Source organism: Bacillus rossius, chromosome 7 (genome assembly GCF_032445375.1).
Source record: "Bacillus rossius redtenbacheri isolate Brsri chromosome 7, Brsri_v3, whole genome shotgun sequence".
Lineage (NCBI taxonomy): Eukaryota > Metazoa > Arthropoda > Insecta > Phasmatodea > Bacillidae > Bacillus > Bacillus rossius.
The window spans coordinates 49602861-49630419 of NC_086335.1; the positions used below are offsets into that span (position 1 = coordinate 49602861).

The following is a 27559-nucleotide window of genomic DNA, read 5'->3' on the forward strand; positions in this document are numbered from 1 at the left end:
CTTTATGTATTATCCGATTTTAATGGGAAAAAAATTAAAATTTATAAAAAATTAAATAATAAAAATTTTAAAATAAAATTTAAAAATATATTATTTAATACAATTTTAATTAAATACCTACGCATCGAACACCCAATTCCTCTATATTACGTATACACCATCTAGCACCCCACTCCTATGTTACAATGATATCGTTATCGAACACCCCACTCACCCCTGTTACAATTTTTCGTTACACCGCATTCTTTAAAATAAATTTATTATCAAAATAAAAAATATATACCATCGTTGTCTGTCGGAGGCAGCCATCTTATTTATTGGAGACCGCCATCTTGATTTCATCTGATGGATGTTATCATCGGGTGTAGGTTTCTAAAGTACATTAGTGTATGTAAGGTCGATTTCCTATCCCGTACCAGCATTATTATGACCCTTATAGACGAAAACCACAAAATCCACAGTCATTTTGCTGTTGTAACCACCATTTTTTCTTAAAGTCTTATCATTTATAGGTTTTAACTAAAATATATGTTATCGATACTATCTTTGTGGATACGTTAGTTAAAGTAATGATAATTTAAAAAAAAATTATTAACCCATCATAGCGGACCAGAAATTTTTCAGAGTTCTAACTCACAAGTAATATTCTCTTCTCTTGTTTGCGTACTCGTATTTAAAAAGCTGCATGGTAGCAGATATTTTTAATGTCTGTGTATAATTACATTCCTAAACAAGTCCGTGTTTGCGTACTCGTGTTTAAAAGCTGCATGGAAGCAGATATTTTAATGTTTGTGAATAATTACATTTCACCATTCTGTAAGATATTTATAAGTATCAGTACCTCGTGGGATATAGGTTCTATATTAAAAATAATAAACAATATGTAGGTCAAATTGTATTTATTAAATTAAGAACATATTTTACACAACAAAAATGGAGCAAAACAGAAACTATACATCAAAAAACTTAAACTTTACAACAAAAATGGAAACTATACAGCAAAAAAACAAACTGTACAACAAAATGAAAACTATAAAACAAAAAACAAAAAAAACTATACAACAAATGGAAACAACTACCAAACTGCCAAACTATTTAAATCAAAAACTATTTACAGGAAAAAAAATTATTCGTCACCTCATACATATCCGTGGGGGACTGTGTGGATACCATCTTCGCAGATCAGCCGTTTGTCGTCCTCCCACGTTATGGCCAGCTTATTGCTGTACTCAGTATAGAGTATGTGCTGACGGGAGCGAATTGCTCTAACGCCTGCCCTCATTGTGCGGTGGTCTTGCAGGGCATCCAGGTAGTCGTCGAATGTTATGTGTTTTTTGACCACACATCGCTGGATGCCCTTGGCCTTTTTCTCGCTCTTACCACCACACCTGTAAGCGTAGAGTTTGGCCCGTAGGCTTACAAACTCCTCCATCACTTCTCCCCCACATTCATCTTTGAATTTACCGACAACTTTCTTGTTGATGGGGGAGAAGCATGGGTGGTCGGAAGGGTAGCAGCTGGTGTCGAATTTGGCCATCAGTGTAGGGTCGGCTTTGAGGTCTGAGTAAAAGTCTGTTGTCTGGATCTCATACACAAAACTGTCTGTATCCATATACATCAGGTGAATATTGTCATGGTAACGGGGTTTCATGGTATTGTAGTGGAAGTCGTACATGAGAGTCTTTGAAAGATCTAGTACGGCCAGTCCGGCATAGATCGGCTTGTCGAAAATGATGGTCTCGTGATTAAGGTGGACTAGAGACAAATTCGGTTCGTACATTGTACGGTCCTTGAAGGACGGACGACACACCAACTTCTTGAACCTCTTCTCGGAGCACACCAACTCCATTTTGAGCCTCCGCCTTTTATTTTCCATCAGTTTACCAAATGTCGAGTTCACAGCGAGCTTAAAGAACTCCTTCTCGAACTCATTGGCTGCTGCTTTCCGCTTGTTGGTATTCAGCCGAATATAGGGCTCCAACCATGCCGACTGCTCAAACTGTAGGACTCGGTGTATCTTAGTCACTCTCAGCCCATGAGATACTGCTTGCTGTAGATTTTTGTAGTGGACAATGTAGTGCTCTTTATTTTCAAGAGTTGTCATCAGCTTTGATTGCTTTGAGCCGGGCGGGCATTGATTTACGGGGAGAAATGGCAGGTCTTTATGACTTTCGTGGAGCTCGGGAGGGTACTCCACATCACACTCAATAATGTAGCCTGTAGGAGAATCATCTGGGACAGACACGACATCAATTGATGTGTCTGCCCATTGGAAATGCCGAATTGGAAGCGGCAGAGACATCGCCCACCCGTACAAATTATTTGCATCAATGTACTCCAGGAATGTGGATGGCTTGGATGCATCATATGTCTCAGGTATGTAGGAGTTATTGGCTACGCAATGACGTTTAATGCTTTGCGCTACTCCTCCCCTAATACCAGCCTCCACAAACATATACATGTCGTAATCTGTGAGAAGCTCTAGCTGTACACCTGTGGTTCGAAGCATCGCATCGAAAGCGAATCCAGGACAAGAAATATAGTGAGACGGATCTAAACTATATGTCTCCAAACATATGGAACGGAAATTCTCGAATACGTCCGCCAAAATCAGAACATCCGTCTTTAGGTACAAGTCAGCGTACTCCCCCAAAGTAGCACACTGAAACTTATCCCAGACTTTCACTGCATGAGCGTACTCCATCTCTGAAATCATGGAATCAGTCAGACTATTGTAGAAATCGCCGATAGGTGGAAGACTAGTATCATCTAGTCGAGCAAAAGAATCGACAAAATCATACGGGAAGACACCCTTGCGGGTAACCAACTCCAACTCATCAGGCGCGAAAAACTCAGCAGTACTGACAAACTTGTCTGCCGGCAAGAACTCAGCGAGCGAAGCAAGACCTCGACTCATGAAACGGAACGTATCGACAAACTGAATGCTGAACTTATCATGCAACTTCTTGGAAAAAGTTATCAGCTTCTCCTCTGAATTCGGGATTATGAAGATGTCTTTACTGTCGTACCCCAACTTCCTGATAATGAAGTTCTGGTCGTACGCCAGGTTGTGGAAGAACACAATTAACTTCTTTGGTCTGCGCCTGAGAAGGTTGCAGTCATTACATGCAGGTCCCAGATATTCACCGGTAAAGTGATTGTGATCACGAACTTTCATTGCAGTTCTTCCGAACTTTCCTCCACAGTAGCAACACACACCTGCTTGCAGAAAAGCAGTGTTCTGTGCATGTGTGAGCAGAGTCATAGGAACAGATGTAAAAAATATTTTTTGTACATCATGACCAATCTCCACAATGCGAGAAATGAATTTATCTTCTGCGTCACAACCGCGATACAATTCAGGCTCTGATGGAAGTGCTGAAGTGAGGTGTGCTGGAATGACTGTATTATCTGCTTTCACATAAATGCAGTAGCTGTATGCTTTATGCTTTTGGTACTGCAGCGTGTATGCTCCATCAGGATTCGGGTGACACATATGGATTTTCTCCAGAATTGCTTCAAAGTCGCAATAAACCACGATGGGCATCTTATCAGCATGGTGGAAGTTTTTGAACTGCAGAACAGGAGGCTGGCCATTTTCATCAAGCTGAGGCATCTCCATCCGAACAGAAGCATGCTGTTTGCAGAGCTCACGGTGTTTTTCCAAACACTGAAGACCAGTGAGCCCACTAACCCTATCCCGATCATCATAATGCTTGAAGCATCTTTTGCAAACATGAATAGCATCATGATGTGTAGTTATTTGGGACCGAACAAGGGCAGAAAATTTTTTAATGTAGGTGAAATGGGATGAATTGTCATTGACCAAGAGCAGAAGGTCGAAATGATGTTTTTTTTCTTCAGGAGCGACTCGTGCAGGTACAACATTCAGATTCTCGTCGATGCTGTAGATGTTGATGGAGACTCCAGGGTTCTGTTTTTCGAACAGCGGTATTTGTCTGATTGGAGTAGGAAACTCGATGTTCGTGAAGTTGAATTTCTCTTCCAAGTCATGGTATCGCTGGTTGACACGCTCTGGATGCTCTCCTTCCACGTACTTCACAAGAATAGACCACTTAAAACACATGTGGTCTTCGAAGTTTTGTGGATTTATCACCGCATGTCTTGACTCGATGGTGGTAGGCAGTTCGATGTAGGAGCTGGCACGGAGTGGATCGAGCTTGTTTATGCGAAGTTGAAGTCGCTTAACGGCCGACAAAGTCCATCCGGACCCTTTTCCCATGTAGTCTTCCTCCTCCTTGCAGATCTTAGAGATGGATTCAGTTACTGCTTCCTCCACCTCATGAACTGCGTAGAGGGGCACATTAATGGTTTTGAATGCTCTCTTGTCTTCGCTGACATCCACAGGTTTTTCGTAATCACACTCAAGCACGATGTTGAATTTAAGTGGACCGTTCTCCTCTATCTCCTCTACAAGTTGGCTCATTATTTTTGCCTTGATGGAGTTCAGATACGAGCAGATATCCTTGGCAGTACTTGACGTGTTTTCTGCCACATACGTCTTCAAGTTGCCCTTGAATCCTACTTCAGCGATGATGAAGCCATGGAAATTGGCCAAACCAGCCCCAGTCACCACCTTTGTTCGGCTGGTCGAAGGCTTAGGCGTAACTGCAGGCTTAACTGCTACCATCCTCTGCTTCTTTGTCGGAGGTGGAGCAGGCCCCTTGCATATCTTGATGTGGGCTTTTAACTTATCAGCCCTGGCGAACTCCTTAGCGCAGTTCTCGCAGGAATTCACTATGCGGTTTGGGTTAAGACCGCAAGCCGACTTCTCATGTAGTCTGGCGACATCAGCACGGGCGAAGGCCTTGTAGCAGAAGCTACACCGGGTGCCTGATGTCGTGGCGACAGCTCCAGTACATGATGCAAGGTGCTGCTGCATCTTATCGCTGCGTGCGACCATCTTTCCACATAGGTGGCACTGCTGGTGGTTACGATGCTGGTTCTCAGCACACTGACGCTCATGCCGGTAGCGGTTGTTGCCTGCCGTGAATGTAGCAGAGCAGAAACGGCATTTCTGGACGGTAGACGCCATCACGACAATCGGTAGACTGGTCTCAACGTACGGAACACGCGAAGGAAGCTCGACGTACGGAGAACTATAAAAAAAGAATTAAGAATACAATGTAGCTAGATGTTACATGAAAACAAACATAACCTCAAAACTCTAGCCCTCAAGCTTACTAACCTAAACTGATAGCAATGTTACTAAATAAAAAAAGTTGCAAACATAACCTCAAAACTCTAGCCCTCAAGCTACTAACCTAAAGTGTTAGCAATGTTACTAAATAAAAAAGTTACAAACATAATCTCAAAGCTGCTCCTTCATGTACAATCCTAAAAATGGTAGAATTTTTAAAGTACTGATAAAAGTTAAAGCTGAAAAAGTATTCAATGTTAACTAAAAATGATTGATTACATAATCTCAAAACTACTCTAATGCACAACCCAAAAATGCTACAATATTTAAAGTACTGTTAAAAGTTTAAGCTAAACAATTCCTGGCTACCCACACATAAGTGTACAGAGAAAAAACTAGCTAGCTGATAACCTACGAAAAAGCTGAGAAACATTCAATGTTAACGAAACATGTAGCATACCTCAGAAAATAATGAAGTGGAGTTGTAGAACACGAAGTAGCGTTGGTGGTAGAAATCATGGTAGCAGCGAAACACACACGAACTAGCTCTCTCAAACTCCAAGAACACAATGAAGCTCCGACAGCTAATCCCGGCCTTTTATAGCCGCGGACCTGCTTGTTCTTGGAAAAAAACAATTAGGAACATAGTATTTTTACCGAACCTACCAATAGGAATGTAGTATGTGGAGGGGAAGTACCATTGTCTTCGGAAAAACCCAGCATGACTCATGCGCAGGTCGTAGCAGGTATGTGAGGGGTGGGAGGTAGAAATGTAGGTAATAACTTAACATAGGAAACCACTCTCGGGTAAAACCACTAATAGCCTAGGTGATTAGAGATTAGGTCGCGAGGCACTGCATGCATCGTGACTCATCACTCAGGAATGTCGTCTCGCAGTGCCGAGGGGACCCGAACAATAGACTTGACTATGCATGTCACAACAGATCCATTAGTCGCCCGACTTTGTGGCGCCATGAGGCGCTCAGGTAGCAGTCATGGTCTACGGCAATAGACTCGTTAAAGTGTCATTACGAAGCACTCAAGCTGCGTTCGAGGAACATACAGCTAAATATTCATTATAGATATGTAAGGAAATAAATAAAAATAAATAGGGTAAGTTTAATACATTTATTAAAAGTAAGAACACATTACAAAACTATAACATTAAAAATTTATTCTACATTAGTTATGACCAACATTCGTTTAAAATTTTTTAGCATTTCATTGCGAACAATCAGTTGAACATCCATAGTATGACACATTTTGCTGATGTTCCAGGAACCAACCCGTTTCACAACCATTTAAGGAGACTTTCCTTAAGCTCTCTTTTCATTGGTCAAATAAAACATCTCCCTCTCTTCCCCTCATACAATGATGCTGCTTCACCATCATGCTAAAATTCTGCAAGACCAAAAAAATTTGCTTCCCTTAAACCTTACGGTAGAAATTTCATCCTAGGATGCTGTTACTGCATCTAGAAATTAAAAATTATATTATCTCATACAGGTTTTATTTACATGTTAGACTTAACCATCCTACCACACACATGCACACACATGCACACACTTACACACACATGCATACGCATGCATGCACTGAGATGAAATACATACTCGCCCACATAATGTACTTATTTTTACAAAGGCAACATATTAAAACACATAATATTTAAATTTTGTGTGGATTGTATGGTACCAGAAACCATACTGCAAAACGAGCGGACAACACTAGAGTCTTTACTAGGATTGGGCTGATGGATTACCTCTGGAACGCCCTTGTTGCCTTCAACGACTCAGAATTAATACTTTTATCCATCAAAAAACAACAACAGTTTAACTAAGCAAACATACACCCCACACCCCTCAAAAAATTGTTATTACACAAGGCATTATTTACATGCCAGGAGACCGCACATACGAAGTGCGCAGCTTCAGGTTAGAAATATTGATTAAAATAACCGCTAAAGATGCTAATTTGTTTATGAAAAAATTGCACATGACATACAGACACTTGGTTATTTACACACACACACATACATACATACATACATACACCCTGCATGACTTCAGAAGGAAACAATATTTTGAAAACCACTCAAGACTTACATCTGTTTATGAAAAGGAGCTAAAAATTAATATTTTTTCAAAGTTAATTTTAGAGATGAAACCTCATGTGCAAGTCCTTGCATGCGAGAACATTTTATTACACAATTATCTTCATTTTTTCCAAACCATAGGTCTGATGTCTGGATACCACACAAATATCATACTTAACATATGAACTACGAGATGACTGCATGCCAGTCCAAGCCCCCTACGCTTAGAGACGAAACTGCACTAGAAGCGTTAGCAAGCATTGCAATTATCTCTTTTCACTAATGCAGTTTCACCTCTGACTAGGTGGACCTCCTGAAACAGCAAACATAGGACAGTGAAACACATTAAAATAATGCATTTCAAAATAATTGAATCATATAAAACACTGCATATTTCTCGAAAAATCACCACGCAACTAACAGCCCTTTCAATCACAATTCTGCGAATGCTATCACAGAATGTTAGATTTAGAAAGAAAGGATCATTCATTCCTTAATTATGGAACACAGTAATACATCACATGAAGAGAAACAAAAAAGGCACACACTTCGTTCTTAGACTCGTGCCGCCTCCTTGACAGAGAGAAAAGATTTTACACATAAAATAGTATATATTTCTTTTCCAGCGATGAAGCTGTACTAATATAACCTTGTCAAGCTTAGATGATCTAGGGAGAGACAAAGTAAATAAATATATTAACAAAAAAAGTCGGCTAAAAATCATTTACAAACAAAATACTTAATGTTCCTTCGATTACATATTTTTCTCAATTTAATAAATGAGAGAACACAAACATTTGCTTAAATCACTATTTATCAATTTTAAACTCTCGTGTACATTAGGAAAAAATTTATATTATCATTCATTAGTAGCTGTAATGTAAAAAATTCAAAACAGTTTCTTTGTGGGATGTAGAATGCTCACTCACGATCGAAAAAAGGAGGGGTCTTCGCTGTAACTCAAGGGGAGTGGGAAACCATCTTGAAAGTTGACGTTTCTCATATATTTGGATATATTAGTAATCAAGCAAGTAATAACATTTGGTGGTATAATCTCCGTCTGATTAAAGTTTATTTGCTAACATGAATTCACAAATTAAACGAATCTGTGAGTACATTTGCATATATTTTATAGAAAAAAATGCACAGATTGTTTTATCATGAATAACCAGGAGCACACTAAAAAAAACCAACGAAATTCTCGCCAATAATAACCAACAGCACACGAAAAACAGAAAAAAAAAACGATTTGTCAGTAATAACATGCAGCATGCGGAGAAAATCACCAAAATACTGTCAAGAATAAAACATCAGTACATGTAGAATACCAATAAGTTCTTGACATGAAAAAGGCTGAAGTGCACGGAGAAAATCATCAAATTGTTGTCAGGTAAAAAAAAGCAGAAGCACATAAAAAAACCAACAAAATTCTAACACAGTAAAGTTGAAGCACATGTAGAAATCTATCGAAATTTCACGTGAAAAAATAGAAGCACTCAGAAAAAACCACCAGGGAGAAGACGTCGTTTAAAAACATCATAAATTATCAACTTTTTAAAAAAAGTTCAAATTATTTCATGCTAGAACTCTCATGTTAAGCAAAAACAGAGTTCTAGCACAAGCTGACTTGTGAACTCTTTGCTTAAGCAAAAACAGAGTTCTAGCACAAGTCAGCTTGTGAACTCTTTGCTTAAGCAACATGAGAGTTCTAGCACAAGTCTAAAATATTTTGTAGGCCTAAAAAATATATAAGTATAAAATGTAATTTGTTTCATTTGAAAAAATATATATTATTTTTAATAATATTACAGTGATATTTGAATGTATCAAGCTACCTACGATTAAAAAAAATTCTTTGTATTATTTTAACTACTTAATTAACAATAAAATTTTATTCCATTATGACAGGCAATCGCTGTCAGCAGTGGTTGACCTATCTTCGATTTTTTAGGGGATGGAAGGGGATATATGGTGGTATGAATACCTCTAAGTTAAATGAAGTAGGGGAGACCGGGGCAAGTTGACGATGTTAAGCTTTGAAATGGCCTTTAACAGATAAATAAGCATATATAATATCTAATTTGGTACCAATACGAAGTACATACTAATTTCTACCTAAATATGTAAAAAGGTTGTATTACTTTGCGTAGTTCCGAAGTTATTGACAAGAAACCAATTAGTTAGCACATTCGTCATCTTGCCCCAGGAGTGGGGTAAGTTGACGAACCTATTGGGGTAAGATGACGAAACCAAAATATATATATTTATGGACAAAGTAAACAATAGTTTTATTATCCTACACTAAACAACGTGCAGGATGTAAAGAAGATATATTGTAACATATTTGAACAACTTTGATATAATTCCTTGACTTCATAATTGGAAAAGTTTTCGTGCCACCGCTCAGAACATGTGGAACACTGAATCCAGTCTTCATTTGGAGGTTCCACGTAAACTTCTTCACATGCAGGGCAAGAAACGCTATTTAGGCTTTATGGTTTTGCTACAGAATGATCAGAGCTTTGTTTTTCAGTTTTCTTAGTTTTTCTTTAATTTTTCTTCTCTTCATTCTGCTTCTTCTATCTATCTCTTCGTCACTCCAACGCCTCCTTTCCGTTTTCCGCTTATAATATGCCTAGGCATCTACAAAAAAATCAAACAAAATTGTTACGACTATTAACACAGGAACTATTTATAATATTTTATATTTTCATTATTATTTTTATTTTACTTAAATGTTCGTCATATCTGTACATCATTGGTTTAAATAACACATATAATACAAAATAATGCTCACACTGTCATAACCTATGGCAAGTTGACGATTGCAGGGGCAAGATGACGAATTCGTCATCTTGCCCCCGTCAACTTGCCCCAGCAGCCGTATTTTTGCTTTACCAAAATCACGAACAACATTAACAAATTTTCTTCAACAATCTATACACTAAAATACTCCCAAAAGTCAGCATTTCATTTTACATATATAAACATTTAAAACAAATGGACTCTTTTCTCGTAATAGCTTAACATACGTACCTTCAATATTACAACAATGGCTCACGAAACAGACTGACTCTCAAAACTGCCACATTCAAACTGACTGGAGAATTCCGCTGCACCTGCCTAGTAGGTGCAGATGGTGACACACAAGGTCACAGGTGCGCCAACCATCTATCTGTGTTTCTGGATTAGTTACATACGATTCGTCATCTTACCCCGTTCGCCAACTTACCCCGGTCTCCCCTACCTATCTGAAATATTTGAAGGAAAAAAAATAACATCCCTTAAAAGGCTATTTAACGCATTTCTTCTGCCTTGAAAAGTCATTATCAAAACTGTGGTTTTAACTGATTTTGTTAAGAATACTTAAATTTAAAAATAAAAAATTAACAGGTTAATAACATCAAAAAATATAAGAATTAAAATCGACTTCATAGGTCAATTGCAGGCTACAGTGGATTAATTTTAAGTTGCCTTTCCGTTTTTGTTTAAGTTCTACACTGTGTTTTTTTTTGTAAAGGGAATATAAACATTCATGTAAAATTACAGATACTTGACAATTTTCACATTTACATTAAAACAACTGTATCACGACTAAATAATGTTCTCAGTAATGCTGGGTTCAGATTCTTACCCGGGCATTTATGATTTGTGTTGTCCCAGTACCTTCAATAATTAAGTCATACTGTACATGTTTTGTACATTTTCAAGGATACAATTTTTACAACGCTCTGCCTTGCAGTTTGACAAGTGATATCAATGCCAACTGAGTTTTTAAGGATTTTCCTTGTAAAAAGTACAAAATGGCGTGTACGTACTTGTGAAACGTTCGTTCGTTCCCTGAATAGCTTTCCAGTATTAACTGCATACATTGATAATAATAAAGTCAAATGGTTGAATATTCTATTACCTTTTCTATGGTTTAACTAAATTATGTCTGAATGATATATCAATTAAAATATAAAAGAGTGCACCAATTTTCTTAAGATATACTCAGTATTATCTCGAGAAAAAACTTATTTCGTATAGGGCCTACGTATGGAAAAATAACAATAACCAAGTCCATGTGTTGTGCAAAGTTACAGTATATTTAGAGCCACGGAATTTTCGCGCATTCATATAGTCGCAAGCTAGAATGCAAACCTCCACACAGTCGCACTGTGTTCATGATTGGACCGCAGTTATCTGGACACGCCCCTCTACGACCGTGAGCCAACGATGTCCAGCTAGGAGAGAAGTAAGCGAATCAGGTAGTGCCAAATAACAAGGATAAAAATGTTCTCGCTAAGAAATCAACCAATGGGAAAGTAAACATGGGTCGAGCACACCTATAACTTTGAATTCTATCCTGAGGCCAGAGGAATCCGCGAAATTTCCGGGACTCTTAAGTATATTTCTTAGAGTATTACGAGCTGTATCTCGGCAACTGGTTTCCAAAGGAATCGTTTGTAAAAGTACAGAATTTTTTTAGTTCTGTGTAGTGGCTATGTGGGGGGGTGGGGGGGAAGGTGGAGGTTGAGAGAAGAGTGTGAAGGGGAGGGGTGCCACCCCTCCCACGGCACCGCCCCTCTCTCCGAAGCGTCCCGGCGAGGAAGAATGCAAATGTCGCAGTCGGGGAAGCGACGAGCCGGGACGGACACGAGATACGTCTACGAAGGGCGCTCCTGGTAGGCGCAGGGGGCTAATTAATTACCAGGCGCTATAATTTTCGGGAGGTGTTACGAAGATGATGTGTCATGATTTAGGGCGGCCCCGCGCCTCTGTGCGGTCGGGGGAGATCAAAAGACCCCGGGCCCCCGTCGCTGACGGTGATCCCATTTCGCCCAGGAATTTCTCGAGGCGAGACGGAAAAAAAAAAAGTATTCTGGATCGTAACGCCAGGCGAGACAGAGATGATGGGATCGTCGAGTCGTGACTAAAATACTTAAAACAAAAAAAAATATATTTATATGTTACGGGTAATGATAGAAGAAGAAGTAAACCTAAGTTTACCCGGGTTAACTTAGCATTATCTAAGTTTGTTGGGCAAAGTTCGAATAGTAACTTGAATAAAATTTGAATTCGGCGTTTGCACCTAGATCTAACCAACGCTAAATGGGTAATGTAAAAAAATAAATTGATAACTTTAGTTTCATTGACACCTTAACTAACCTAACCCAACGTGCTCAAAAAATGACGCAACACTTAATATTACCCAGTCAGCGTTGGGTAGATCTAAGTGTACACGGGTAATCGCCAAATTCAAATTTGTTTTAGTGATTTTTCGGACCTTACCCTACATCCTTGGACAATGCTAAGTTAACTTGGGTAAATCTAGTTTACTTCTTCTTCTAGCATTGCCCGTTATATAATTATAATTACATATATATATAAGTTTACGTCTAGATGACGGCAAACACGTCTTGAGTGGCCAGATCTTGCAGACGGCCGCGCCAATTACAAGGAAGAAACCGCTGGCGAGGGCATACCTTATTGCAGTCTGACGAACATTGATAATTTTTTTCCACGAATAATACACAACCTTATATCTAGGATATACTCCACAGTCATCTACATACACGGTCAATTTTTATAAGTTCATTTTGTTGCTCATTTATAAGATGCGTTAACTCTGATTCGGCACGTCTTTATGACGAAAGTTGAGGCTAGCGAAAGAATTACTTTATTTTATTAATAGACAGAATGTCTGCACGTTGCCTCGAGAGTCCGTTGTGATGGACACATCTGTGTTTGATCGTTAATTACACTTCAAACTGTGTTTATGTTTTTGCACATATTTGCAAGAGCCAGGATTAATTAACAGATTCACTGGCTGACAAAGTAGACTTGAGGCAAATATACTTCTGCTTCTCCTTGATGATTGGACTACAGTGACACGTTTTTGACGACCCTGAACCAGTTATAAACAATCACATGTAACCCCCCAAAAGGGTTACCATTCGCCAATGAGCATTATTAAGTGACCATTTTAAGTATAAGCAACATGAGTCCAACCCGGAGTAAAAATGAATCCGCGAAATGTCCGTAATCCTAACAACTTGTTTTGCAACTGGCGGAGCGAGAATTTTGGTTTTTCCGTACCTATCGGCAACGAGAACGTGGTTACTGTAGCTAAGGTTAATTAACCTCACTGTAGCCTACTGCTGAACGTTCCATGCTACACCTGGGGATAGCAATGTCATATTGTAAATCATTAGAAACCCGCAAATTTCGCTGATGTCAATCTGAAATACATAGTTATTTGTATATTCTACCCACACATGGGTTGCTGTGATTCTGTCACTCAACTGCTGGCTGGTAGGTGACTGTTTCACAGTCGTAGATGGGTAGGAACGGGGAAAAATCCGCGGTTTCAGTGACCTCTAGGATAGACTCCACAATCCTCTAAGTACCCGGGCAAATGCCACATGCTTATTGACTACTGAATTGTGAGACTTGTAATCTTGGATGCTTGATCTTTCGTTGAGGGTTTTTAATTGACACAGAGTCCTGATAAACTGTGGTCCAATCACAGAACTGGGAAACAAAGGTAAATGGGTTCGGCTCCTAGCCTATCGCGAAAAATGAATCCTTAAGAATTTTTCCAGTCTCTACAGATGAGTGTCCAAACCACTGCCATCCAATCATCAAAGCAACAGAGAGTTTACCAAAAGAATCTGCGAGAATTCTGTGTGTATATTAATGTCCATAGCTGCAAAGGAGAAAGGGGGAAGTAGTGTTTTGATGAATATGGTGATACGAAACGTTTCCGCGTATTTCTCTCTCTCTCTCTCTCTCATCCCCCCTCCTTTGCCAGATCTTGTGTTTATTGCGTGGCGCGGGGGCACCGGGAAAGGCAGTTGATCACGCACGGCGACGCCGCTCCTTGTACGGGCAAGCGCCGCGCAGCACAGCTGCCCGCGTCAGGACAGTGGCGACACACCGACCATGGCTGTTCGTCGCCCGCTGCGCACTCGCGCCACGCTGCTCCCGGTACCAAGAGGCTGCAGCTAACACAGGGCGAGTCTTCAGTTCTGCCGACAAACTTGGGCTGCAGGCTCGGCACGTGGTACCTTGGGCCAGTCGCACCTTACCGACTATGGGGTGTGGCTGTATCCAGGGCCGCAACTAGGAAGATGGGGGGGGGGGGGGGGGAACAAGCGGGGCATACGCCCCGGGCGCAAAGCTGTGGGGGCGCCGAAATCGCTTGCATTGTAATTCCTACTACAACTGGTAACTCGTAAAAAGTTTTTTTTAACTTGCATGCCAGGAATGTCTAACCTGATTTACAATATAACGTCTCAACATATTTAATGAACAAGTCTAGTGATTATACGGACTACTTTATGGACATAGTGGGTTCATGCGTGGGAGGTACAGTAGAACAGAAACTGTTACATGTAGGTATGGAAAATGGTTAATTAGCACCATTTTTCCGTGGGAGGGCCCCCGGACCCCCCGCTTTATTGGTGTGGTATGTGCAAAAAAAGATGGGGGGGGGGGCGCATGAATCCATTCATGCCCCGGGTGCCAGAGACTCTAGTTCGGCCCTGGCTGTATCATGGACACGGCCGTGTGTTGTACGTGAATACGTGTACGTAACAGGTGATATTATCTATACAAAAATATAAAATACGCTAATTTTTTTTATTATAACACCATATACATTCACTGTACCTATTTTACACTAATGTTTTATACAAGCGATCGATATAGATTTTGGCGAGAGCTGACGATTGAAACTCAAACGAACGTCGTAGCTTCTCCGAGTCAGAAGTTATACCAAGTGGAAATCTCGAAACGCAGCAAAATGACCTCAAAATGGCGGCGCTTCCCCCTCCACCGCGCGCGATGCGTCACAGTCCTCACTTAGCGTGACGAATTTCTTTGATGCTTTAGCTATCCAGTGGTGTAATTAAATTTTGGATGGAGATGATAAGATATGTAGCTGCAACACCAAACTGTATCCCCCGATCTTGTTATCATTCGTATTTTTTTAATTGCCTCCCACTATGGAAGCAATTTTAAAGACGTATTCACATAAAAATAAACGGAGGTTCCGCAACGAAGCACGTATTATGTGCCGTGCAACTTTGCCGATAGTACCTTGCGACACGACCCCAGATGCTAAACATTTTTGGGGGGAGAGGGAGGGGGAAGAGCTTTATCTTGGCCGACGTCCCAGTCGCGGACACAGTAAGTAAGCCGCACGATTTCACGTGCTAACGGCCTTGTCCACAATCTGGCATAGGTACTTACACGGTAGAAAATATATCTAGAGCAGAACAATTTTTATAATTAAGCATACGTAGTGCCCTTTTTTTTTTTGCGAGAAGATTACCAGGCCAGCTGTGTGTTAGAACTTTGTATCATTGTCTGTGTTTTTTGTGATTTGCCTGGGTTTAGTTTTTTCAGGTACATGTCTACTGTCAGCACACCAATCATAGTCATCCAGTGCGGAGGCAAAAACGCGCCCTGAATGGACCGGCCAAACAGGGCAATCAATGGCTTCTCTCGCAGACGGCCGCCAATCGCAAAGGGAAAAAATCACTAACACAGGCATGCCTACAATATTTCAGTGTGATGAGCGAGCAGATAATTTTGCGGAAAATGCGTGGAGTAGTATATAATAGTATTTCCGAGATCAGGCCTCAGGCGGTGGAGCCGAGAGCCGGCTCCGCCATCTTGGATTTGTGACGTCACGACGGCAAAAATTCCTCAAAAATCCTCAAAAATGACTCAAAATGACTCAAAATTTCCCGTTTTAAGAAAAAATTTCCCGTTTTCGAGGGAAAAATTCCCGTTTCGAGGGAAAATTTCCCGTTTTAGTCCTTAAAAATCCCAGCGGCTAGAAATGTCCTGATAGAGGCTTAAGCATCCTTAACTCAAGCCTCAGTTAAGCCTCTATCAGGATGTGACCTTGACCTTTGACCTTGACCCCGACGGCCATCTTGGATCCACCATCTTGGATGACGTCATTTCGTTTTCTCGAAAGTTCCGGCATTGTGTTATCCGCCATTTTGAATGATGACGTCACCGTTGCAATTTCCGTTACGGCCGCCATCTTTAAATTTATTATCCGATTTTAATGAATTTTTTTTTTAAAATTATAAAAAAATTTAAATAATAAAATTTTAATAAATTATTAATAAAAAAATTACTTTTTCGACACGGAGTTCGGAGTCCTCGGTTCAAACCCGAAAAAGGCAAAAAAATTAAAAAATGGCGACCGATCCTTCCCCCGCGGTGGCTGCAGGCATACTGACTCCCTCCACTTTTTTTTCAAAGCATATATATATCGTCAGATAGTATGACGTCATGTCCGCCATCTTGTCCTCGTCTGCTGGAAGCCATCATCAGTGTATCGTCGGCGAGAGTGCGCTGACGCCATGTTAGTTTAATTCTTATCCGCTAGAGTGCAGTAATCATTTATTATTGCTGTGACACCCGACATCTTGTCATTTGGCCGCCATCTTGAAAATCCGTAATTTTTATGTTAGAAAATCGGGAAAAATTCCAAAATTCATTAAATAAATTTGTAATCTATATACTAATCGATTAGGTCGACTAAGGTCCTTGGTACGATCTAGGACGATGCAAAAAAATTAAATATAACATCAATTTAACATAATAGTAACAGGTTCGAGGAATTAAACACCACAAGTTCTTTTACAAACATAATATTTATTACATAATTTCTATTCTACTACAGGATCATTTGCGAACGCCAGCAATCTTATAATCATTTAGTTCCGCAGCGGTGTGAAATGACTAATTCTTAGCTCCAATCGGTTTATACTAGACAGAGTCCAGCCAGAACCTTTACAGACAAAGTCCACCTCTTCTTGACAGAGTTTCTGGATACCGTTTTTAACAGTTTTCTTCACATCGTTAGAACTGTAAATTACTGCAGCCGATGTCTTGAATGCACACTTCTTCACTTTGTCATCGAACGGATATGGCTTTCCATATATACAGTCCAACCACAAGTTATATTTCAAAGGTCCGTTTGTTGCTACATCATCAGTAAGCTGATTGATTATGTACTCTCTGATATCATCAAGAAAATTACAAATGTCTTTCGACTCACCTAACGTATTTAAATAATAGTATTCCTTCAATGTTCCACGAAATGCAGACTGCGCCAAGTAGAAGCCATTATCGTTCACTTGTAATGCGCCGAACACAGTCTTAGGTTTATTTTCCTGTTCAGACGTCATACCAATCGGTTGCTGCACATCGGTTTTCTTGCTTGTACGCTCACGAGCCTTCAACCTAAACCGAGGAGTCGAAATTTCTGCAGGTAGTTCAGCAGTAGGCACACGAGTAGTATAGGTTAGCCGGAACTGGCACAGGCTTCAGGCTGAGGAGCGAGGAGACGGTCCGCCATCTTGGATTTGTGACGTCACGGCGGCAAAAATTCCTCAAAATTCCTCAAAAATGACTCAAAATGACTCAAAAATTCCCGTTTTGAGGAAAAATTTCCCGTTTTCGAGGGAAAAATTCCCGTTTCGAGGGAAAATTTCCCGTTTTAGTCCGTAAAAATCCCAGCAGCTAGAAATGTCCTTAAAGAGGCTTAAGCATCCTTAACTCAAGCCTCAGTTAAGCCTCTATCAGGACTTGACCTTGACCTCGACGGCCATCTTTATCCGGGGACAGGCTTCAGGCTGTGGAGCCGAGAGCCGAGCCACATCTCTGACGTCACGCCCATCTGTAACGTCACGTCGGCCATCTAGGATAAGCGTAACGGGACACAGCGTAACGGGACATAACGTAACGGGACAAGTAGATCACGGCGGCCATCTTGGATCCGCCATCTTTAAATCGAGCGCCCCACTCATTATGATGAAATTTTCGTCTCTGTCGTCATATTGATTTTTTTCTGTTCCGATGGAGGCTGCCATATTGGATACCGTCGACTTTGTTTCAGCTGTTTGTTCCTAGATAGAGCCAGCGTCGCTCTTGACTTTTTTCTGTTCCACTGGAGGCCACCATCTTGGATACCGTCGACTTTGTTTTCTCGAACATTCCGGCATTGTGTTATCCGCCATTTTGAATTATGACGTCACCGTTGCAATTTCCGTTACGGCCGCCATCTTTAAATTTATTATCCGATTTTAATGAAAAAAAATTAAAAATTATAAAAAAATTAAATAATAAAATTTTTAATAAAATATTTAAAAAACAAACATTAACGACACGGAGCTCGGAGTCCTCGGTTCAAACCCGATGAGTGCAAAAAAATTAAAAATGGCGACCGATCCTTCCCCCGCGGTGGCTGCAGGCATACTGACTCCCACCACTTTTTTTTCAAAGCATATATATCGTCAGGTAGTATGACGTCATGTCCGCCATCTTGTCTTCGTCTGCTGGAAGCCATCATCAGTGTATCGTCGGCGAGAGTGCGCTGACGCCATGTTAGTTTAATTCTTATCCGCTAGAGTGCAGTAATCATTTATTATTGCTGTGACACCCGCCATCTTGTCATTTGGCCGCCATATTGGTAATTCATAATTTTAATGCTAGAAATTCGGGAAAAAATCCAAAATTCATTAAATAAATTTGTAATCCATATAATGATTGATTGGATCGACTAAGGTCCTTGGTTTGATCCCTAGCCGATACAAAACAACTTTAATTAAAAAAATACTAAAAAAGTGTTAGGTTTGAGAAAATAAAAACACCACAAGTTCTTTTAAAAAAATTTTATTACATAAATTCAATACACTACTACAAGTACAAAAAAACACTGACAAATTAGCAAAGCCTTTTGGATTCCTCGATTCAAACAGTCTTCTTATTGTACGGACTAAGCCTTTTACATGACTTTAAATGTCTATCCGATCCGGTCATCACCACAGCCACAGACGGACTGAAGTCCATATCACCAGGGTCTCACTTATATAGACTCATCAGCCGGTACAACACAAGAGTCAAAACAATAACCATGTTCATTATACGCGCACTTAACTTTCTCGGAGCATTTTTTATAATGAAGATGTAAGCTATCAAGACGTGAAATTAGTTTTTTGCACTTATTGCACTGAAATTGTATTCTTTTAACATTACTAGAACAACTGCTTCTTTCATGTCTGCGAGCATTTGAGGTGATAGTAAATGATGCGTCACAGTATTTGCACTGACGCAATGTACGCTCTTCATTAGTTGAAGAATCCATTGCTGATGATGAAACTTCGGATGATGGTGGAACAGCACATATCGAAGTCTCCTCCAGTGTTGTCAGAGGCGTTGCCAACGGGATCTGCTCCAACATCGTCGGCGCTGGCGTCATGGTTCCCGTAGTCGATGGTACATCCTCCATCGAGTTCGACGTTAAAGTCGGTAAAGATGCCATCGAAGTCTCAAGAACAGGCAATTACACGACTTATGCACCAGAAGAAACAAACTAGGTGATCCGTACACCGTCGACGGCAGTAACAAACTGAGCGTCGTGCTGTCTAGGACTCGCTTATATACATGCACCGGATGGAATAATACGCTAGTCAAATCAAGAACAATTTATTATAATACTAGAGTCAAAACAACATTAAAAAAATAGAAGCACCATCAACAAAAAAAAGGCAGCACATTTGGAAGCACCGACAACGAAAAAGGCAGCACCATCATCGAAAAGGCCGCACATTTGTCATTGGCTCCAATATTCATTGGCTCCAATATTCATTGGTTCCATCAGTCTATTGATTCTATCAGTCTAGTGACTCCAACAGTCATTGACACCAACAGCCTTTTTCTTCATCAGCTCCAATGATATTTGGCTAGAATGCTACGAGTCTAAGAGACTATGAGGCTACAATTCTACGAGTGTACAAGACTCCTCCAACTACCTTCAAGTGTATAAAGCTACAAATGCTCCAACAGCTCCAACACGCAATGTACGCAATGTACGCGCAATACACACAGTACACACACAGGAAACGGAACGTACACACAGTACACACAGGAAACGGAACGTACACACAGTACACACAGGAAACGGAACGTACACACAGTACACACAGGAAACGGAACGTACACACAGTACACACAGGAAACGGAACGTACACACAGTACACACAGGAAACGGAACGTACACACAGTACACACAGGAAACGGAACGTACACACAGTACACACAGGAAACGGAACGTACACACAGTACACACAGGAAACGAAACGTACACACAGTACACACAGGAAACAGAACGTACACACAGTACACACAGGAAACGGAACGTACACACAATGACTACACTTCGTTCGCGCAGTATAAGCATTTAATGAGAACGAAGCACGTTTGGACGGAAATTCTATAAAACGAAAGCTCATTTAACGAAAAGGAGGCGCATTCTCTCGTTCATTCAACTTGGTAGGATGCAATCGTCAATGATAAGTTAGGATATAATCTCTCCTACAGTCTATGAATCCAACAGTTTATATTTCCATTAGCCATCGACTCCAACAGTCATTGACTCCAACAGTCATTGGCTCCAACAGTCATTGCCTCCAACAGCTCCAAATGGCTCCAACAGCTCCAAATGGATCCAAATGCTCCAAACGACCTCCAAATGCTTGACAGCTCCAAATGGCTCCAAATGCTCCAAACGGCCTCCAAATGGCTCCAACAGCCTCCAAATGCTTAACACATCTCCAAATGGCTCCAAATGCTCCAAACGGCCTCCAAATGCTTGACAGCTCCAAATGTCTCCAGCAGCTCCAAATGCTCCAAATGGCTCCAACAGCTCCAACAGCTCAAAATGGCTCCAACAGCTCAAAATGCTCCAAACGGTCTCCAAATGGCTCCAACAGCTCCAACAGCCTCCAAATGCTTAACTCAGCTCCAAATGGCTCCAAATGTTCCAAACGGCCTTCAAATGCTTGACAGCTCCAAATGCTCCAAATGGCTCCAACAGCTCCAAAAGGCTCCAAATGCTTCAAAAGACTCCAAATGCTGCAACAGCTCCAAATGGCTCCATCAGCTCCAACAGCTCCAAAAAAAAAGGCTCCAAATGCTCCAACAGCCTCCAAATGCTTAACACAGCGCCAGATGCTTCAAAAGGCTCCAATTATCGCATCTGTCTTCGTCGGCATTTTCTCTTTTGCTCCCACTGCTCCAACAGCATTATGTTATATGATTCCATGGATACTTTGTTACGTAGCTACAGGTCTACGAGGTTCCAATGCATCATGTTTACGAAGCTTCCAGGACACGAGGCTACATGGCTACGAGACTACATGACTCTAACTGATTACAATAGCACCACTCAGTGGTGAGAGTTAGGTTATCTAATGCAAAGCAAATTGATGTAAGTAGTTCTGACTGTCATCAACAGATGTAGCCTCGTGTCCTGGAAGCTTCGTAAACATGATGCATTGGAACCTCGTAGACCTGTAGCTACGTAACAAAGTATCCATGGAATCATATAACATAATGCTGTTGGAGCAGTGGGAGCAAAAGAGAAAATGCCGACGAAGACAGATGCGATAATTGGAGCATTTTGAAGCATCTGGCGCTGTGTTAAGCATTTGGAGGCTGTTGGAGCATTTGGAGCCTTTTTTTTGGAGCTGTTGGAGCTGATGGAGCCATTTGGAGCTGTTGCAGCATTTGGAGTCTTTTGAAGCATTTGGAGCCTTTTGGAGCTGTTGGAGCCATTTGGAGCATTTGGAGCTGTCAAGCATTTGAAGGCCGTTTGGAACATTTGGAGCCATTTGGAGCTGAGTTAAGCATTTGGAGGCTGTTGGAGCTGTTGGAGCCATTTGGAGACCGTTTGGAGCATTTTGAGCTGTTGGAGCCATTTTGAGCTGTTGGAGCTGTTGGAGCCATTTGGAGCATTTGGAGCTGCTGGAGACATTTGGAGCTGTCAAGCATTTGGAGGCCGTTTGGAGCATTTGGAGCCATTTGGAGATGTGTTAAGCATTTGGAGGCTGTTGGAGCCATTTGGAGGCCGTTTGGAGCATTTGGAGCCATTTGGAGCTGTCAAGCATTTGGAGGTCGTTTGGAGCATTTGGATCCATTTGGAGCTGTTGGAGCCATTTGGAGCTGTTGGAGGCAATGACTGTTGGAGCCAATGACTGTTGGAGTCAATGACTGTTGGAGTCGATGGCTAATGGAAATATAAACTGTTGGATTCATAGACTGTTGGAGAGATTATATCCTAACTTATCATTGACGATTGCATCCTACCAAGTTGAATGAACGAGAGAATGCGCCTCCTTTTCGTTAAATGAGCTTTCGTTTTATAGAATTTCCGTCCAAACGTGCTTCGTTCTCATTAAATGCTTATACTACGCGAACGAAGTGTAGTCATTGTGTGTACGTTCCGTTTCCTGTGTGTACTGTGTGTACGTTCTGTTTCCTGTGTGTACTGTGTGTACGTTTCGTTTCCTGTGTGTACTGTGTGTACGTTCCGTTTCCTGTGTGTACTGTGTGTACGTTCCGTTTCCTGTGTGTACTGTGTGTACGTTCCGTTTCCTGTGTGTACTGTGTGTACGTTCCGTTTCCTGTGTGTACTGTGTGTACGTTCCGTTTCCTGTGTGTACTGTGTGTACGTTCCGTTTCCTGTGTGTACTGTGTGTACGTTCCGTTTCCTGTGTGTGTACTGTGTGTATTGCGCGTACATTGCGTACATTGCGTGTTGGAGCTGTTGGAGCATTTGGAGCTTTATACACTTGAAGGTAGTTGGAGGAGTCTTGTACACTCGTAGAATTGTAGCCTCATAGTCTCTTAGACTCGTAGCATTCTAGCCAAATATCATTGGAGCTGATGAAGAAAAAGGCTGTTGGTGTCAATGACTGTTGGAGTCACTAGACTGATAGAATCAATAGACTGATGGAACCAATGAATATTGGAGCCAATGACAAATGTGCGGCCTTTTCGATGATGGTGCTGCCTTTTTCGTTGTCGGTGCTTCCAAATGTGCTGCCTTTTTTTTGTTGATGGTGCTTCTATTTTTTTAATGTTGTTTTGACTCTAGTATTATAATAAATTGTTCTTGATTTGACTAGTGTATTATTCCATCCGGTGCATGTATATAAGCGAGTCCTAGACAGCACGACGCTCAGTTTGTTACTGCCGTCGACGGTGTACGGATCACCTAGTTTGTTTCTTCTGGTGCATAAGTCGTGTAATTGCCTGTTCTTGAGACTTCGATGGAATCTTTACCGACTTTAACGTCGAACTCGATGGAGGATGTACCATCGACTACGGGAACCATGACGCCAGCGCCGACGATGTTGGAGCAGATCCCGTTGGCAACGCCTCTGACAACACTGGAGGAGACTTCGATATGTGCTGTTCCACCATCATCCGAAGTTTCATCATCAGCAATGGATTCTTCAACTAATGAAGAGCGTACATTGCGTCAGTGCAAATACTGTGACGCATCATTTACTATCACCTCAAATGCTCGCAGACATGAAAGAAGCAGTTGTTCTAGTAATGTTAAAAGAATACAATTTCAGTGCAATAAGTGCAAAAAACTAATTTCACGTCTTGATAGCTTACATCTTCATTATAAAAAATGCTCCGAGAAAGTTAAGTGCGCGTATAATGAACATGATTATTGTTTTGACTCTTGTGTTGTACCGGCTGATGAGTCTATATAAGTGAGACCCTGGTGATATGGACTTCAGTCCGTCTGTGGCTGTGGTGATGACCGGATCGGATAGACATTTAAAGTCATGTAAAAGGCTTAGTCCGTACAATAAGAAGACTGTTTGAATCGAGGAATCCAAAAGGCTTTGCTAATTTGTCAGTGTTTTTTTGTACTTGTAGTAGTGTATTGAATTTATGTAATAAAATTTTTTTAAAAGAACTTGTGGTGTTTTTATTTTCTCAAACCTAACACTTTTTTAGTATTTTTTTAATTAAAGTTGTTTTGTATCGGCTAGGGATCGAACCAAGGACCTTAGTCGATCCAATCAATCATTATATGGATTACAAATTTATTTAATGAATTTTGGATTTTTTCCCGAATTTCTAGCATTAAAATTATGAATTACCAATATGGCGGCCAAATGACAAGATGGCGGGTGTCACAGCAATAATAAATGATTACTGCACTCTAGCGGATAAGAATTAAACTAACATGGCGTCAGCGCACTCTCGCCGACGATACACTGATGATGGCTTCCAGCAGACGAAGACAAGATGGCGGACATGACGTCATACTACCTGACGATATATATGCTTTGAAAAAAAAGTGGTGGGAGTCAGTATGCCTGCAGCCACCGCGGGGGAAGGATCGGTCGCCATTTTTAATTTTTTTGCACTCATCGGGTTTGAACCGAGGACTCCGAGCTCCGTGTCGTTAATGTTTGTTTTTTAAATATTTTATTAAAAATTTTATTATTTAATTTTTTTATAATTTTTAATTTTTTTTCATTAAAATCGGATAATAAATTTAAAGATGGCGGCCGTAACGGAAATTGCAACGGTGACGTCATAATTCAAAATGGCGGATAACACAATGCCGGAATGTTCGAGAAAACAAAGTCGACGGTATCCAAGATGGTGGCCTCCAGTGGAACAGAAAAAAGTCAAGAGCGACGCTGGCTCTATCTAGGAACAAACAGCTGAAACAAAGTCGACGGTATCCAATATGGCAGCCTCCATCGGAACAGAAAAAAATCAATATGACGACAGAGACGAAAATTTCATCATAATGAGTGGGGCGCTCGATTTAAAGATGGCGTATCCAAGATGGCCGCCGTGATCTACTTGTCCCGTTACGTTATGTCCCGTTACGCTGTGTCCCGTTACGCTTATCCTAGATGGCCGACGTGACGTTACAGATGGGCGTGACGTCAGAGATGTGGCTCGGCTCTCGGCTCCACAGCCTGAAGCCTGTCCCCGGATAAAGATGGCCGTCGAGGTCAAGGTCAAGTCCTGATAGAGGCTTAACTGAGGCTTGAGTTAAGGATGCTTAAGCCTCTTTAAGGACATTTCTAGCTGCTGGGATTTTTACGGACTAAAACGGGAAATTTTCCCTCGAAACGGGAATTTTTCCCTCGAAAACGGGAAATTTTTCCTCAAAACGGGAATTTTTGAGTCATTTTGAGTCATTTTTGAGGAATTTTGAGGAATTTTTGCCGCCGTGACGTCACAAATCCAAGATGGCGGACCGTCTCCTCGCTCCTCAGCCTGAAGCCTGTGCCAGTTCCGGCTAACCTATACTACTCACACGGACTTCATTTTTACAGTTTTTCGCATGTCGTCGCAAATTATCAATTCTAGTAAACCATTCATGACACGCATCACATCGAAACTTCATGCGAGATGGATTCTTCGTGCATTTGCTCCGCTCATGTCTTCGTGCATCATGAGCAAATGCGAACGACGTATCAGAGTAGCTGCAAGGATACCGTGGTGATGAAGACGAACCTTTCAGACCCGATCCAGATACTGACGTTGCCGCAGTTGCACCATCTCCAGGCATACTCTTATGAACATCAATGCATCGTTGTTGCGCCGAAACCTTTACTTTCTGCCGAACAGCAGGACCTTTGCATGCCTTCATGTGCGTTTTCATATTATCTTTTCTGGCAAACTGCTTATGACATTTCTCACAAACAAACATTTTACGATATAGGTTCTTGGCACATTCTCTATTCTCATGTCGTCGAGCATTGCTGTTGTTTGAGAAAATCTTGTCGCAGTAACAGCACCGATGTTCGTTAGTTGTTGTCGATTCGGCATCCATTGAAGTCTCCATTGATGGCGAACCAGCGTTCGCCGAGTTTCCCTGTGCAGCCAGCACTAGCGGCATTAAAGTCTCTTCTGCTGGCGGTACCACGTCTGTTGAAGTCTCCTCCAGTGTTGACATCGACGTTGCCAACGGGATCTGCTCCACCATCGTCGACGCTGACGTCAAGGTTCCCGCAGTCGATGGTACAACCTCCATCGAGTTCGTCGTTAAAGTCGGTAAAGATGCCATCGAGTTCGCAAGAACAGGTAATTACGTGATTAATGCACCAGAAGAAACAAACTAGGTGATCCTTACACCGACGACGTCAGTAACAAACTGAGCGACCTGCTGTCTAGGACTCACTTATATACATGCACCGTATGGAATAATACGCTAGTCAAATCAAGAACCATTTACAATAATACTAGAGTCAAAACAACATTAAAAATAGAAGGACCATCAACGAAAAGGCAGCACATTTGGAAGCACCGACAACGAAAAGGCAGCACATTTGGAAGCACCGACAACGAAAAGGCAGCACATTTGGAAGCACCGACAACGTAAAGGCAGCACATATGGAAACACCGACAACGTAAAGGCAGCACATTTGGAAGCACCGACAACGAAAAGGCAGCACATTTGGAAGCACCGACAACGAAAAGGCAGCACATTTGGAAGCACCGACAACGAAAAGGCAGCACATTTGGAAGCACCGACAACGAAAAGGCAGCACATTTGGAAGCACCGACAACGAAAAGGCAGCACATTTGGAAGCACCGACAACGTAAAGGCAGCACATATGGAAACACCGACAACGTAAAGGCAGCACATTTGGAAGCACCGACAACGAAAAGGCAGCACATTTGGAAGCACCGACAACGAAAAGGCAGCACATTTGGAAGCACCGACAACGAAAAGGCAGCACATTTGGAAGCACCGACAACGAAAAGGCAGCACATTTGGAAGCACCGACAACGAAAAGGCAGCACATTTGGAAGCACCGACAACGAAAAGGCAGCACATTTGGAAGCACCGACAACGAAAAGGCAGCACATTTGGAAGCACCGACAACGTAAAGGCAGCACATATGGAAGCACCGACAATGTAAAGGCAGCACATTTGGAAGCACCGACAACGAAAAGGCAGCACATTTGGAAGCACCGACAACGAAAAGGCAGCACATTTGGAAGCACCGACAACGAAAAGGCAGCACATTTGGAAGCACCGACAACGAAAAGGCAGCACATTTGGAAGCACCGACAACGAAAAGGCAGCACATTTGGAAGCACCGACAACGAAAAGGCAGCACATTTGGAAGCACCGACAAAGAAAAGGCAGCACATTTGGAAGCACCGACAACGTAAAGGCAGCACATATGGAAGCACCGACAATGTAAAGGCAGCACATTTGGAAGCACCGACAACGAAAAGGCAGCACATTTGGAAGCACCGACAACGAAAAGGCAGCACATTTGGAAGCACCGACAACGAAAAGGCAGCACATTTGGAAGCACCGACAACGAAAAGGGAGCACATTAGGAAGCACCGACAACGATGCAGTGATGAGTGTCATGAATGGTTTACTAGAATTGATAATTTGCGACGACATGCGAAAAACTGTAAAGGTGAAGTCCGTGTGCCTA

General features: G+C 41.5%; 2 protein-coding genes across 3 annotated transcripts in view; both read right to left on the reverse strand.

Moving 5' to 3' along the window:
- Positions 1 to 27559, reverse strand: part of LOC134533987 (integrin alpha-PS2) — a 285777-nt gene that overhangs the window by 241667 nt on the left and 16551 nt on the right. The window lies entirely within an intron of this gene.
- LOC134533988 (uncharacterized) lies at positions 1072 to 8981 on the reverse strand. The gene is made up of 2 exons (XM_063371860.1): positions 5622 to 8981; positions 1072 to 5120 (listed from the first exon to the last, which is right to left on the reverse strand). Exons 1-2 carry the CDS (start codon positions 5678 to 5680, stop codon positions 1139 to 1141), a joined length of 4041 nt encoding a protein of 1346 aa, XP_063227930.1. The 5' UTR covers positions 5681 to 8981; the 3' UTR covers positions 1072 to 1138.

Bases quoted from the DNA above. Each gene is read 5' to 3' on its own strand.
- LOC134533988 (XM_063371860.1), bottom strand. From the start codon at position 5,680: ATGATTTCTACCACCAACGCTACTTCGTGTTCTACAACTCCACTTCAT. The intron at 5,121-5,621 runs GTATGCTACATG...CTTTTTTTATAG, and splicing joins CCACTTCATTATTTTCTGAG to TTCTCCGTACGTCGAGCTTC.